Source organism: Erithacus rubecula (assembly GCF_903797595.1).
Source record: "Erithacus rubecula genome assembly, chromosome: 3".
NCBI lineage: Eukaryota > Metazoa > Chordata > Aves > Passeriformes > Muscicapidae > Erithacus > Erithacus rubecula.
The window spans coordinates 103,227,030-103,243,275 of NC_136689.1; the positions used below are offsets into that span (position 1 = coordinate 103,227,030).

The window sequence follows — 16,246 nt, forward strand, 5'->3', positions numbered from 1 at the left end:
CATTAGCAAACAAATCAACAAGTGATATTTTAATGCATGACTTTATTCCATCTCTGTGGGGACCGTAGTTGAGAGTGTGATGTACAGTACAGAGAAAGGAATCATCAGCCACAATGTCCCAGGGCTCTATCCATTGAGGACTTCTCAGCCTCTGCTTAAAGAGTGCATTTAATTGACTGATAGACAGTAGCTTCTTTGTTCACAGAAGACAGCGAAGTAATGGCAGCTTGAAAATCGTACCATCTACAGGATCTCCTGAGACTAGTAACAGGGGGATATGTGTCAGGAATAAATAAATAATCTAATTATTAAGCCACTTCCTGTCAAGTTAACTCCAATTTGTTGGCTTTTGAAGGCAACAAAACGAGGCATTTTTCCTCATTATGCTTCTCTTTTTATACCACTGGTAATCACAGGCGGATTAAAGGGTGCCTGATTGGTTTTTTTGTCAAGGAACTGAGAAGCAGCCAACAGTACAGAAAAACAGAGTTGGGGTTAGAGGAAATTTCATGCTTGTCTCCTTTCCAGCTCCCTAACAGCCCACACTGCTGCCCCATACAGTGCTGCCAGCTGTACAGCAAATGTGTGCCCCTCCAACGGCGGCCTACCAGGCCACAGGCTCCATCCTGAGAGCTGTGAGATACCTTGCAATCTTGGCAGGTAGCTACTGCTGTCATAGGCATAATTCTAAAGGTGACCTACGAAACCCCGTCAGCTCACCAAATGCAACAATATCAGCAGCTCCAGCTCGACACCCACTCTCCGTATTGGCTTCCTTTGTTCCGCTTCCCGCGTTTACATCGCGGGGAGAAGCCTTGGGACCAGCTCCCCATAAAAATCAGAGGCTTCCCTGCTCAGAACCGAGGCGGTTTGGAAAGGAGAAGCCTTGGGATGAGCCCCCCTAAAAAATCAGAGGCTTCCCTACTCAGAGCCAGGGTGGTTTGGAAAGGTGGTGGTGAGGCTGCCCTCGGTGCTGACGGCCAGACCCGACCCAAGGAATGTGCTGTGGCTCCTGAGAAAGCCAGCAGTGCAAATGGTCAGGAGAGAACAAAAGGAAGGCTGACACCCTGCCATTAATGCAGCCTGTGGTGCCTAAGTATTGACACGCACGGTGCATCACTGCCATGGCTGGGAGGAGAATCTTACAGCAGGTGGAGGGTAGGGAACAACTTTCATAGTGCCTGGCACTGCTTTTCCATATTGTCCTGTTCATCGGGTGCTATTCATGCCACAGGCACTTCTGCAGGAAAAATCTAAAGCTTCCCTGCACTTTGCTTCATTTCCTTACAGGATGAACTCCAACTTTAATCGTGGGCATTTTTCAGATGCTCCTTTCAGTATCATTATTATTACTATGAGTATTACTACTAATATTATTCAACAATATGACAATTGCATTCTATTTTCTTAGAATTTTTCAATCCAAGGTTCAAAGCCCCCATTTCCGCCTGCCACCCCCCCCCCCCCCAAAAAAAAAAAAAGGATTAATGGCTGTTTGCAGACTGTGTCCTGGCTGAACCATTTGTGATTTTAAAAGCCCAGAGAGCCTTTCCTGGAAGCTGTTTCAAAAAGCAAGGAGCTGTTTCTGCTCAGACCCCTGAAAGGAAGCGCCAGCTCCAAGCAGAGCAGCTCAGCAGGGAAAGCCAGCACCTGGGGACAGGGGGTGGCAGGGCTGGGGCACCCATAGCCCCAGCAGGTGACACACGGAACCTGCAGCCCAGCGAATGGTGCTGCTGGAACGTGTGTACAGCTGCCTTTGCCACTTCCGAATACATCCTGAATTTTTTGTTAAATTGCGCAGATAATTAAAGCCTCTTCATATTTACAGTCTGCTTCATTGGTACCATGAATTCTGTTTTCAGTTACTGTCTGCAAATTCCCTCCCCACGCAATTTCATACTAAGCAATAACACTTCATTTTACATAAGTTTTATCTGATGTCCCCATACAGAGCTGCCAGCTGTACAGCAAATGTGCAGCTCTCAAACTGAGGCCTACTAGGCCACAGGCTCCATCCTGAGATCTGTAAGGCACCTTGCTGTCATTGGCAAGCGTTCCCTGCTATCGCTGCTACCATCGCTCCACACCACACACAACTTAAAATCATCTGATTATTAGAATTTGTGGTCCACACTCCATTTTATCCTTTATTTAATCTATCCCCAGATCACACATTTGTTTAAATGTTTTGGCTGGTTTACAAATCATGCAGCCATCTGCACAGTAGGTGTGACACCATTTTTTAGACAAAAGTTACATTACAAAACAACAAGGATAAAGTCATTTGAAATGCTTTGGTGTTTGTTATTCTGCCTGGTTTGCTTGGACCAACTCTAAGAAATAAATAGAATTATCTGTGTAAATCGATGAACATCTATGAAAAACAACACCCAGCAGAACGCAGAGCTTGCTCCATTACCTACGTTAATATCATGACAGCTGAGGAGAGATGACCTGGCCCACTCCTCATCTCTCCTGTACAGATGGCTATTAAAGAAAAAGTATCCCTTTTGTATGGTCCATGCAGAAACCCTTTATGGGCTTTTCAAATAAGCCAGCATTGCCCACAGGAGAGTAGCTTCCTGTTAGTATTAAACAGCCCAGATTTTGCCTATTTTGTAACCCAGCTCCTCATGAAATAAACCTGTGTTTTCTCAGATTTAACTCCAAATGCTGATTTTCCTGGGTATTTCAATTACGCCTCCTCGTTTTGCAGACAAAGTGACCAAGTTTCCTCTAACTTTTATACAACTTCTTGTCAACTCTGCCTGTAAACAGGAGATTCCCAGGCATTCAAATTATTTTATGATGCTAAAAGGGTATGACCACTCTTTTCACTATAAATTGACAATTTCCATTTTTTGCTGCTCAAAAAACAGTGAAAAAATACTAATGAAAGGAAGTCTTCACCTCCTTCCTCCTCTAGTGTGTAGATCCATATCTTTGCATCCTTTTTCTCCAAATCTCAGCTAAGAAGGACTTTACAGTATCAGATTTACTGTAGAGTGACCAAATTGACATTCTGAAGATTTATTACTTGAGGTCAACGTGGTGCAACAAGTATTAGCTGCTCAGCACAGCTTTCTGCATAAGTGAAAGGAAAATTATGGGGTTTTAATGACCTTAGGCATTAGACAAATAATAGAATGTGTGAATGCCACATGCTATTACAACCACACAAGAATTTTCTTGGGCTGATTTCCAGAACACTGATTGAAGTATTTCCTTTGTCTTGACATCAGTGGTGCTGTCCACATGTACCATAATATACACTGCACAAATGTGAGGCAAATAAGATGATTTATTTGTATAGGTTTATTATGCATGCAGTTAATACATGCATAATGCAAACATGCACATCCACACAACACACAAGCATATATACGTATTATATCACTGTCGCTGAAAAAATCAAAATCATGAGTTGCACTAAATTGTGTCTTCACATCTTCTAATGGTTGCATACTATTTGTTATGTTAAAATACAGCTGTAAAATTTCTTTGCAGAGAAGTTAAAATGTTAGATTGCATTTTCTATATACCCTTCTTTTTAAACTTCAATTGTTTCAGCATAGATTTGGTTACTTGGGATTTGATGAAGTATTTATTTACCAGTGTAAAACAGAATTCCTCTTTTCAACTGCAGGACTGCTTCATCCTGTTTTCCCATTTGCTTTCTAACTTTAGTGCTCAGTACCTTTTTTCCATTCCCTTTACTTCCTCCTCCTGCTCACATCTGCTACCCTGCTCAATGCCACATAACATCCTTCACTCGGAGATAAAACTCTCCTCAACAGACTTCACAAAACGGGTTTTACACATGATACTGAAAAGACTAAAGAGAGAAAAGTCCATTCTCTTGTCAGAAATTATGCATTTAGAAACTGTCAAAACTAGGGTTTCAAAAAGGTACTGCATCCTTCCCCTTTACTCCCCAATTCTTCAGAGGGGCAGTGGTTCTTGCTATGACACTTAGGCTTGCTTTCTCCATCAACAAAAGTAGCAGCAAACTACAAAGATTGTGGTTGTTTCCCCCTTTTATCATTCTCTTTGTCAGCCTGATCAGTCCTCAATGGTAAATGTGCTGCTCTGTTGTGCACAGCCAGCGGCTCGCAATTTGCTCACTATGTTTCATGAGACAGTTGTTTGTGGCTGTTTGGAACACATTTACCTCTTTGGGGATTTATGCGCTAGTTGCAATGCCAACCTCCATAGTGATAGAAATTTCTTTCTAACTAAAATAGATAATTAGAAGCTGGTAATTATTGGTCAAGAATTATCAGAGTGAAAAAAATTAAGCTCTTCATAAATAGTTCTTGGCAATGTCATCTCTTTACATTATCTCATGCCTAACAGCACTTTTCTCAGAGCACTTACAAATTTACACTACTGCTGTTGAGCTCCATAATTTTATATGGTGTAATTCCTTTCCTGAACTCCCCCAATTCTGTCCATGCTGTATATGCATGGGTGCAAAATCCAAGGCAACTGCTACAGCAACTGTTTGGTCTATTTGCACCTAACTGCATCAGATACTACAGACATAAAGGAATCAGTTGAAGATGAAAAAATGTTTATTGTGTCTGCTTAAAATAACAGTGAAAATAATAGGAGGAGCAGTGGAATGCATCAAACAGAACACAAACAATGGCAGACTCTTTTCCTACTCTCTCAGGTCAAATGCCAACTGTAAACTATGTAATGAAAACAAAGGAATGCCAGAAAGCTTTTCTTCCACAGACGCCGTGTACCCAGAAATAGAATTTTCTCAAAGAAGGCTGCTAAAAGCGCTATGTATTCCATACAGATTAAAAAAAAAAAAAAAAAATTAGAGGAAAGAAGACAACTGAAGAAATAACATTTATGCCAACACTTCTAAAGTCATATGAAACGTGGATTTGTGTTTCCTCCTTTCCCACTCAAAAGCTGGAAATTGTTTTGCCCACAAATGTCAGTACATACACCAACAAGCAGTTCTTCATTTGGCAATTATTCTTACAGTTACCCAAACAAAAGTGCATGCCTACATCTAGATCCAAAATAATGCCAAAACTCAGGGCCTATTTAAAAAAACCCACATCATGCCTTGCTTTCTGTCTGCTAGCATCCCCTAGCCTAGCCTGACTCAGTGTGTAGTTTAAGCTAACATGGCTCTGCTTGATGAAGTACAGTGTCTGGAAATGTGTGGACAGATCTGGCAGTCAGAACTCTTGAACTTAATGCAAGCAAGGGATTCCACTTCTATGTCTCTCTGTCCTTATCCATTCAATGGAAAAGGCTTACTGCCCCATCCCATCATGAAGATGTTGGGAAGACTCAATTAAAGGCTGCAGAACAGTTCTGAAATGGAAAGTTCTAGAAGTAGTAAACATGCAGTTACTAAAGGAAAGCTGCCTCTGTGACATCTTTTTATTACATAACTTGTATAATGTGAATTGCATTGTTGTCAAAGATACTTAAGGTTACACTTCACTGGGTCATCGGCAGATTTTATTTTCCATTAGGTGGCATAATCCCTCTTGTTGAGTTGATTGAAATATATAATAAAATCTGTAAAAATGCTATATACTCTTAACAAAGAAGAGTAAGAGGCTTTTCAAATAGCCTCTAATCCCTCTTCCCCTGCTAAATGTCTAGTTGAGATTATATTTGATTAGACAAAAACACACACATATATACAACCTAAAAATACCTATCCTCAGTGGAGCTATTTTAGCCAACAAAGTAATTCCAGTTGCCTTATTTAAAAGTCTAAGTTTCACACTGGGGTTTTATAAGTATAGCTTTGCCTCAGTGACCTTCCATAATGCAACTTCTCTCTGTGGATGTTAGCAACATGAACTCAGTTTACATTGCAGGATCATGTTCAAGGGGCACAGTGATTAGATGGGACACCATCAACTTTTCTAGGCTTTCAAACTGCATCATGATGTTGAGAGGCAACTGTTTCCCTCAGCTGGCTGAGCATTATCTCTGTTAGTGGTTCCCACTCATTTCTGAGTGGAGTTTGGCAGATGACTTTCCACTTTCACATTCGTCCCATGTTCCAAGTGCCTCCCCTTTTTTATTTTCTCTGAATTATGATTATGGAGCCCTTCAGGTAAGAAGACACTACATCCATCAATAACCACAATTCAGATAATGGGAACATTTTACTATGAGAGGAAATAACAGTTCCTGACACTGGCAATGATGTCTGTAAAGGCATTTCTTGCCCCTACATCTGATATAGGGATTATCACACCATTTGACTTTTAACTCCTGCCTTGCCACATCACCTTCCCCCTCTCTTGCATTTAGACTCCTTTCTCTGCGTATTCCTGAAGCTCCTTTACTTTCTTTTTCCCAGAGATCAAAGACACTACATCCTGTTCTTCCAATCACCTACTAGGAAATCAGGGCAAAAAGACACATTTTATCAGTTACATGTAAAAAAAGGGAGGAATCAATATCTTTAGGAAACCTTTTTTTTTTTGTTTGTTTGTTTGATGTGCTGTATCAACAAGCCAATATTCACTCCAGTGCTTAATCTAATATATTTATCAATCTATGTATTGATATGTATGCAGGTAACTACAGATATATATATTACATATATTCACACAAATGTGTTTGTATGCAGGTTTTCTGTATTATGTATAAATACTATAAGAATACCTACAGATGTACATGAACTAAGGCTGGTTAAAAACAGCTTGATATGACCCCTTGAACCTTTTCCTCTAGACAGAAAATGGTCTTGGAAAAAGGCCTGTGAACAATGATATAAATTAAAGGGGAGGGGGGAGAGTAAAATTAGAAAGATAGCTAAGGAAAAAATCCAATTAGTGGTGAGAGGACTAACAGAATTGGAGATCAGAAATTATTTTTTCCTTGAGTTTTGATTCCGAGGTCACATTCAAAACTCTCCAGAACGCTGATATTCCTTTCACTCCACCCCAACACAAAATCCCCTTGCATTTGCTTAATCGAGGCTGCATCATTAGGAGCTGCACTGTTAAGTCTGGCAGTGCAGATAAGAATCTTCCACTGAACACAGATTACCACACGCATGACCGGCAAATCTCCCTGCATGTTTTGCAAGCTCCTTTATTTCACTGGGAAGATTTTATATTAAGCACGTTTAAATCTGTGTCACTATGGTTATGTCATGAAGTAATATCATGCATGATTAGATAGAACACAGACAAAACAATTAAATATTGTTTTAAAAGATTTTCTTTCTCATTCAACCTCATCCAGCTTTTAAGAAATTAAATGTAGGCAGCTAATAGCTCAGTTTAAGAAAATACATCTTTTCAGATCTGCAAGCTGAGGCCAGCTAAGTGGATTTGTCCTGCTTTACTGACTCTCTCCCCATTTTGCTCCTCCCATTCTGACTCTTTAATAAAACTCATCCAGAAAATAGAGGGAAAAATAAATCTGAGTTTTAAATGAATTAAATGAGTTCCTTTTCTAAAAATGTGAGGCACCTGGGAAGTGGGTAGTAAGCAAATAAATCATCAATTCCAGCATCATCCCTCATAAAAAGTGTCCACATTCCCCGTCAAGTTTCAGCATCACTATATGCTACAATTAAGAACATTTCAAACATTGGACTCAAATACAACAGCAGAAGTTATGACTTCTGTTGTTAATATTATCATACTTTTAAATTCCATTACTGACACAAATTGAATACTCTGAAGCAGTTCAATTTATCTCCTACCAAAAAACACAAGACATCAAAACTAAGGCTTAACCTAACATGTAAATTGCTTGTCTTCTTTTAAAAAAAACAGTTTTTCATTTCCATTTATTCATTTTTATGAAAAATACAAATAGTTTATGCTCTAAATATGTAACAAATGAAGTACCCACAGAAATGGGCTATTAGGTTTTGGCAGATAACTTTTTTTACAGTGCAGCCAAATTGTTAAATGTTCATGGAAGAAATCTGCATGTTACCTCAAAAGAAAAAAAAAGAATTACCACCAAACCAGAAAGTGAAAAATCAAGCAAATTCTCTGCTGTTGGATATATAATTATTAGCTTCTATACCATATTTTTGACCTGTGCTTTGTAAGATTTTCTTCTATTTTAGCAAGAAAAGCAGCATAAGGGAAGCAGGAGTAAAAAAATCGGTGGTATCCATCTCTGTTTTAAAAAGCAAAATTTGGAAAAAAGACTAAAAGAAACAAACCAGGAGACAATCCTGGCAATGTTATCTTATTAGTGAGCAAATGATGTGCTTGATAAATTTAATTGGCTGATAGAACTCTTAGTGCTATTACTGAGTAGTTACCAAATTGAAAACATTATGGGTAAACCTAGGGGAATCAGCAAATAATAGGAAAATATGAATATCAAAGAAAAAGCAGCTTTTGTTTTATTCCAATTTACAGCTGTAACAGCTTTGTAAACATCAGGATCCAGGAATGCTAAAAGACATTTTTTAAATGCTTATACCTTAAAGAGTGTATTCCATTACTGTATACTACAATACCTTACTTTTCCAAATAATTTATAGCATTTAATTGTATACAGATCCACTCAGGATTTTTTTCCAGACTGCTCAAACATAACAAACAATACTATTTTATGGCCATTTGAATTATTTATGTTTCTTAATGACAAAAACTCACCAGTTTTGATTTTGGTACTGAGGTGCTTGAGAAGTACACAGTAGTGTCATTACCATAATAACTTCTGAAATTAAAACCTGTCTAAAACTCTGCGGAAAGCTAACATCCAGTTCATTAACCATTCCTGTTAGTTTGTTTTCAATAATGCAAAAATGATTAGAAGTTTAATTTGCTAATCACCTGTGTTTTGACTGGCAGTAGATATATAATTCTCTGCAGAAGTCTAAACTAGCCCTTGCAGAAAATAAAGTATGCTAATGCTTTATCAAGTCTAATAATATGAATACAAAAATCAATCATGCCTAGGTTAATCATTGATGGATCCACAATTAATTTCTCCTTAACTCTGTTTAATTTTAGAGACAATGGTGATAATGAGTAAGAAAAATGGCTATTTGTCTTTGAGAAGTTTTAATGCTCACTTACCAATCATGTGGTTTGCAACATGAACTTGGATATCCCACTCATTGTAGAAAACCATCTGACATTTGATGCACTGGTAGGTCTTCTTCTAAAGAAACAAGGGTAGATGAAATTTACTGAAACATACAGTTTTAATAATTTCATTATAACTAAAAACACTGAAATTCACAGTGGTCATTTAAAGCTCTCCAGCAGTGCTTTCATTAAGGCTTAATTATAATATACAAAAATAATACTCTGCAGGTTCTGTAACACGTTTCATTTGAGTTTTTTGAAACCTGGTAGAGATTGCTGTCAACTTCCTAACTCAATGGACACATCAGTATTGCTAAAACATCTATCATACTCATGAAGGCAAAATGGAATCAGGATATATGGATGTAAGCCAACAACATTGAAATCAATGTGGATCCTTCATTTTGGAGCAGTGGATTAGGTCCACTACAGAACAAGGGAGAAGCCAGGAAAAGAACACAGAAATGGGAAATGTGCTGCTCTCATTTTCAGTGGGGCTTCAGAATTTCCTCTGCACCACAAATTTTAAATGGTCAATCAGGCTGCCATTTTTCAAGGAGGAAAACCTCTCAGCTAGTCTGGACAAAAAGTTCCTTTATTAGGGCCTTTTCTTCAATAATACCTATTGGCAAGCCTGTACTAAAACTGGGAATCCTGACTGGAAACTAGCCAGAGAGCATGCCTTCTGGCCACATTAGATTGGGCTTGACTTACTTAAAAATCATGATTATATGGCTCAAATTTCATTATAAACCAGGAAATACATTATCCTGCTCAATTCGGTGCACAGAGCATATTTTTCATTTCTGTCTTGATGTCTTTCAAAAAAGATCTGCTCTTTCACTTGTCCAAGACATTTCAACATCCTAAAAATGTAACTGCATTTTCTCTCATTATTTTTCTTGATCTGAATTGGCCAGAGAGTTGATATTGGAAAGCATTGTTTAATAAGTGAAAACTAAGAGTGTATTCAAAGTCAGGTTTCGTTTTTCTTTCATAAGACTTTAAATCTGCAGTTATCCAGGCATCTAATGAGAAAAGTCAGATTCATACAATTATTCAACTGCATAATTGTAGTATCAAGGACTCAAGTCCTAAGGTAACAGTCCTGAAGGGCTCAATTCTTGTTTTGAAGATGCAATAAAGTCAAGGTAAGCCCTGAACTGCCACATCAAGGCAGTAACTCAAGAGACACAGATCTTTCTGTACAGCCACAGGCACCTTGCCTACATCAGCAAAAAGAAGAAAAAAACCACAGAAAAACACATATTTTTTAAAGAATGTAAAGTCACAAGAAGCTGGCACAGATGTATTAAAATTGCAGATATCCCATATTTAGTTGAAGAAGAAATAAGGTTCACTGGATAACGTGCATCAAAAATACAGCCTCACTTGTATGCATTTAACTTGTGAAGAGTTTTATTCAGCTGGTATTATCAATTATATTCTTTAAAAGGTGTTAGCTGTTTTTACCTGACTCCAAACAGTAATAAAGACTTGCTAGACTTTTTATCAGCATCTAAATTTAGATGCCCTGTCCCAGACAGATAAAGTGCCCTTCTATTAAATATCTTTCTACTTCAAGCCTGCAGGCAGGAATATAAAGACTTTTCAAACATATGTTGTTTTGCCTTACCAAGTTAACTGAAAAATTAGTGACTAATCAAAGTCAGCTCTGAAATTAAGTGTTCCTGTGGGCTCCTCTTTACAAATCTCCCATTGCTTTGCATACACAGAGGCTATTTTAATTTTCTCAATGACAATAAAATGTGCTGCATCTCTTCATGGTGGAAAAAAAAATAAGCTTTTTTTGCTGTTTTTCATATAAATTAACCTCAGTTTTTCAAAATTTACAAAGTTATATATCAATATGCAGACAATCAAAAACCAATGGACACCCAGAAACCAAAACAGCTTTGACTTAGTGTTACTGTGATGATTTGTAAAGCCAGCTGCTTTTAAAGATAAAATATTTTTCTCTTTTTTTATTCATGTTACAATACCGGTAACATTGGTAGAAAATAAGATTTAGTTTGAGGATATCCTATTACATGCTGGTAAATTTAACCTTACTGCACTACATCTAGATCTAGCAAAGACCTCTAAATAATGACAGTCACGATCAACAATTTATTATGCTAAGCTCTTTACAAGATGCTTTTTGATGCTGACATATAGAACAACAATATCGCATAAATAACAATCACTCTCCCCTTTTTTAAAACATTGTTTCCCTTTAGAACTAGTTAGAAAATATTTCTTACTCCCTGATGACTGGCACTATGTATTGTTTATTAGCATACCCCTAGCATTATTCCTGATATGTGACTTTGTAGAAAAACAAAGAAACATAAATGTAATGGCTGGTCTTTTCTCTTGTTAGCAGAGCAATGCAGAGTGCATGTCAAGAATTGTCAGCAAAATTATGACTGATGTACATAAAGACAACACATACAAAGGTTGGGGATTTTTTGAAGTCAAATGCTAAAAAGTAAAGTGATTTGACAACAACAAAAAATAATAATTTACTAGCACTTACTAGCCTGTTCAAAATGATCTGACATATTTGCAGAATCACACACGGAGTTTTTCCTTTTATCATGGAGGGAAGATTGTTTTTGTGACTGCTGCTTGATCAAGCACTAGTTCTTTTTTGTTTCCAAGTATATTCTAAAACGTTGGCATCAACTTTTATTAGCTCAACACACACTCATTTCAAAGTGTCTAAACTTGTGCATGATTAAGTTTTTTATTTTAAAAGCATATTCAGTAAATTCCATTTACTCCTAGATTTTCAAAGTGATCAAACCCAGTTGTTTTCATACCATGTTGAACAAAACCCACATATATATTTCCATATGTTTCACATTCTAAGGAACTCCTTGTTTGCTACAGGTTACACATTAGTCTCACAAGCTTGTTCAGAACCATGGGACTCCTTACTGCTCACAGGAGTTCCTGGGTCTTGATGTGCTTCATGGCTGATCCCAGTTCCCTACTAGGGTGAGATCTGGGGGGAGATCCAGCCCCTCCTCACACTGTGTTTACAAAAAGGAGAAACTTGGGAACTTAAGTGCCAGTTTTTCTCCTCCATGCTGAGTGTAAATCTGAAGCCCAAGTCATTCTTGGGGCCATCCATAATCACTGTAGAATAGTAACTGCTTGGACAAATGTCTCACAAGAGCTTTGGGTGTCTGTTGCATTCCTATTTTTATAACCATTTTAAAGCCTTCCAGCATTCAAATCTTCTCTGTGACTTCATTTAAAGAGCTTTGGGTGGAGCATATGCATGTGCCTCCTAACCTTTTGAACAGCTAATGTCACCTAAACCTTTAATTATTGTCCCAATCCTTACTTATCACTCTGCAGTTTTCTGAATTTCTTTTTTTATAATGGTGCCCGGAGTGTCCATGTAATGTGAAATGAGACTTTGTTGCTTTTATAAACAATCCAGGAATATGAACTTTCAATTGGTACTTCAATTCTGTGTACATAATTTTATTTGCTCTGCTTTTATAGATGAAGCAGAACAACTAATAACCACACTACTAGAGGATTTACAGTTCTATTCAGAAGTGCTTAAAAAGCATGCAGAAAATACTTCTGTGTAGACTTTTGTGCCCTGTGACTGTCTGAGGTATTGATATAATCTTTTTTTCTATTCCCCAGCCTCATTATGTTACTTGAAAATGAACTGCATATGCTACTTTTCGGCTCATGCTCCACCTCCTTGTCAAAATCATTCAGTATTTTATCACCTGCCTATTTTGTTCTGACATTTCCCCAGTTTTGTACTATCAGGGAATTTCATCACCTTACTACTTATTCTTTCTCCCAGACTACTGATACGCTGCATAAGTTCAACAAAATTGGTGCAAATAATGATTCTGAAGGCTTTCCATTATTTACACCCCTCCAAACCAACCTGCTTCAATTCACAAGACTCCTATGCTTTCCATACCCAAGATCGTGTTTCTTTTCTTTTTTAATCAAAGAAAGTATCTCTCCCTATGCCATACTTATTCACCCAGCAGATTAGTCTTTTGTGCTATACCATTTCAAAAGCTTTGCTAAAACCCTGGTAAATCATGTTTATAGGCTTCTCTGTCAGCACTTGTGGCTATTCTCTCCAAATACTCTTTATTGAAAATTTTAAGCATGATCCTCCCTCTGTGAATCTTTGCCCTCTATCCTTCATTAAATCCAAACTTTCTTCTATCATATCTTTGATTAGCCTTCCTCTTCTGTTCCCCTCTGTTTAAATCAAGCTCACAAACCAGTAACTTCATGCATAAGCCTTATATTTCCTGTTAAATGTTTGTTTAGTGGCCTTTTCCCATGCTGTTGATTCTTCTTCTTAAAGGCCACAAGTTTATCTGCTTAATGTTTCCTTTTATCTTCAGCTCCTTTCACTGAGAATTTTGGAATGGGTATTTCTGTAAGTAGTTTATTGTATATTATACTCCATTATATTACCTCTAATCTGTACTTCATTCTTCTCCATGGGGAGGATATTCCACTAGCTCAATGACAAAGCATTTGTTTAACAGTACTGGTTTCCTTGATTACTGATACCATTTCTGGATCTCCTGTACCCATGCCCCTTTTAGCTGAATAATTATTTCCTATATGAAATAAATAAAATATCATTTATAGCTTCTAATGCATGGCACCTACAGTCTTAGGCTTGCAGGAATCCCTAGTTTGTTCTATACTCCTTTTACACTTCTCTTCTGTGCCCTATCAAAAATGGTTTTGATGTGCACCTGTTGCTCCACCAATAACCTCCTGTTTACACCTAATTACATTATTTGCCCTTGACACACCACTGAAGGGGATTTTCAAGGCTTTTCCCCTTCAGTTTTAGCACAGACTGAGTGTATGGATCAATAACAGAGCTGAGACAACCTGCTGTTACCAAAAGAGAGTGATACCACACCTCTCACATCCTCTAATTCCCTTCTCCCATATCAATCATTCACTCCATTTCCCTCACATAAAGGGTGGAGTTAATTCAACCATTTAAACTGACAGAACAGTAACCTGACAAGAGAAAGTAAACAGCATCCAAAAACATCATATGAAAATAACAAGACATTTAAAACTTGCACACTAACTACAGCAATTTGCCAGTGCTAACTCCTAATGCTGCCAGCTAATTTTTTTCATCATTATTTTATTAAGTATTAGCAGTGTGCTTGGCCCTTCATGATACACAAGAGCAACCATGGTCCTAACTTTGTCCATTTAGCAATTTTTCATCAGAGTTCAGATTAATTTTGACAGTACCTTAATTGAGGATTTCTTTCTTACCTTCCTGGATACTTAGTTTGTCAACCTTAAGCTCTTAGAAAACTAAGCATATGTTAGCCAGTTTCACTGCATAGTTATTTATCTTGTTTATGGGGCACTGTCATCTTGCTTTTTTCTTTTAAATTGACTAATTGCCAACTCTTGTAATTGCTCACACAAAACCCTTTAATTAGTATTTCCTGATTACTTTAAAAAACATGTTCATGGAGATTTTATGAGTATTTCTCTGTTCTGTTTTCATTTAGCCGAATCTTAAATTATAGCAGGGTCTGAGTGTATATGCCTGTGGAAAGAATACAATCAATCCCATAAGGTAAACAAAATGAAAAAAGGAAAGAAAGATTATTTTTTTCTCATTTCTTTCATTATGGTTACTTGTTGCATACACAAAATATATTGAGTCAGAAATACTAAGGATCATGTTAGCAGTCCTTTCTTTTCTATTCTGCTTGAATCCATGGTCTGCTGTTCTGTCTTTCACCTTTATTCTGGATTCTGTATTTAATCATGTCTGTCTTCAATGTCTCTTAGTTCCCAACCTTTCCCTCCCCTAGCTGACGAAGAGCATTAGCTTGTAATGTCTCACGTCCCCACACAGAAAAAAACCACATCTTGCCACATTTAAAAACTGCATCTCTTCCCTTTGAGATCTCTAATTCTTTAACTCTCTCTAGGCCTTTCAAACTCAGTACTGAAGTGAAATATCTGTCAGAAAAGTAACTCTAAAACCTGGCAGCTCCTGGCTGTATATTTATTTTCTCTCTCGATTACTTCATATTAGGCTTATATAGTTTATGAAAACAAACAGCTTAAAGTACTGTGAATTTGATTTGGGATCTAAAAAACTAATACACCTCTATCTCTCCTGCTGAGGGCCTGATTCTGGGTGAGCCTGAGTCTCTGAGCAATGCACATGTATGTGCTGGGCAGTGCTCAGCAATTTGGGGCTGACTGTGTCAGCAGCTGAATTTTCTGTCAGCAACCCCACCCCTTTCTGTCCCCTTACATTGCCCTTAAAATCAAAGGCAGTGGCCAGGCTGAGAGCATCTGAAGAGCTGTTAGCCCATCCAGAGGCATCCCAACACTCAGCATCTCTGTCAGAGCCACTGTGTGGCTGAGGACACTGAGGAGGAACTAGGACCAACACCACAATGATAATTCTGCAGATGAAGTAGCATCAAAGCACAGGCAATAGAGCTTGACTTGGCAGGTCTGAGACTCAAAAAGCTGATATTCTGAGTAAGCTGATTTTTGTTTCCCTTTTAAGGTGTTTTTTTTTTTGCTTTGTTTTTTAAAAAAAGGCAAACTGAGACAGACCACCATTCAATAAAGCCACTACTTTCTTTACCAACAATCAGCAACAGATGTAGCCCAATAAAATTAATAGTTTGCAAGTACGCACAAGAGAATACTCTTGTCTCTTTTCTCCATCACAGATTTTGCAAAAGCTCTCTGGATTTTAACAAAAAGGCAAAATCAGGAGCTTTTTATATACTTTTTTTTTTTTTTGGCAATTTAAAGACTACAACTGCTTTTCTCCCACTCTGTGGAGAATTAATGCTGATTAATTTCACTTTCCAAAGTGTGACTTAGGACCCTCCCCCTGCCCTTAATTGTCCACTTTTAACTCAAACTGAATTCTGCACTATTACTTACCAAGATAATTTAATCCTACAGAATAGAACTTGTGCTCAAAAATATGCAACATTAATATTAATGTACAAACAGAAATATATTACTCATACATAATATATAAGAAATTAATTTTCATTGAAGTATCAAGAGAAGGAGTAAACCCCTTAGATCCTTCTCATGCAATTAGCTGTGCACTTGAGGAAGTCAATGGGACTTCACAAATGAAGGCTTCACAC

At 37.6% G+C, this 16,246-nt stretch overlaps 1 protein-coding gene across 20 annotated transcripts in view; it reads right to left on the reverse strand.

Annotated features, from left to right (window-relative positions):
- ZNF521 (zinc finger protein 521) overlaps positions 1-16,246 on the reverse strand; it is a 228,383-nt gene that overhangs the window by 107,656 nt on the left and 104,481 nt on the right. For all 20 annotated transcript variants that reach the window (XM_079301504.1, XM_079301499.1, XM_079301490.1 and 17 more), the window contains one exon: positions 9,051-9,135. In XM_079301504.1, coding sequence (XP_079157630.1) covers positions 9,051-9,135 — 85 coding nt within the window. The remainder of the gene's footprint in view (positions 1-9,050; positions 9,136-16,246) is intronic.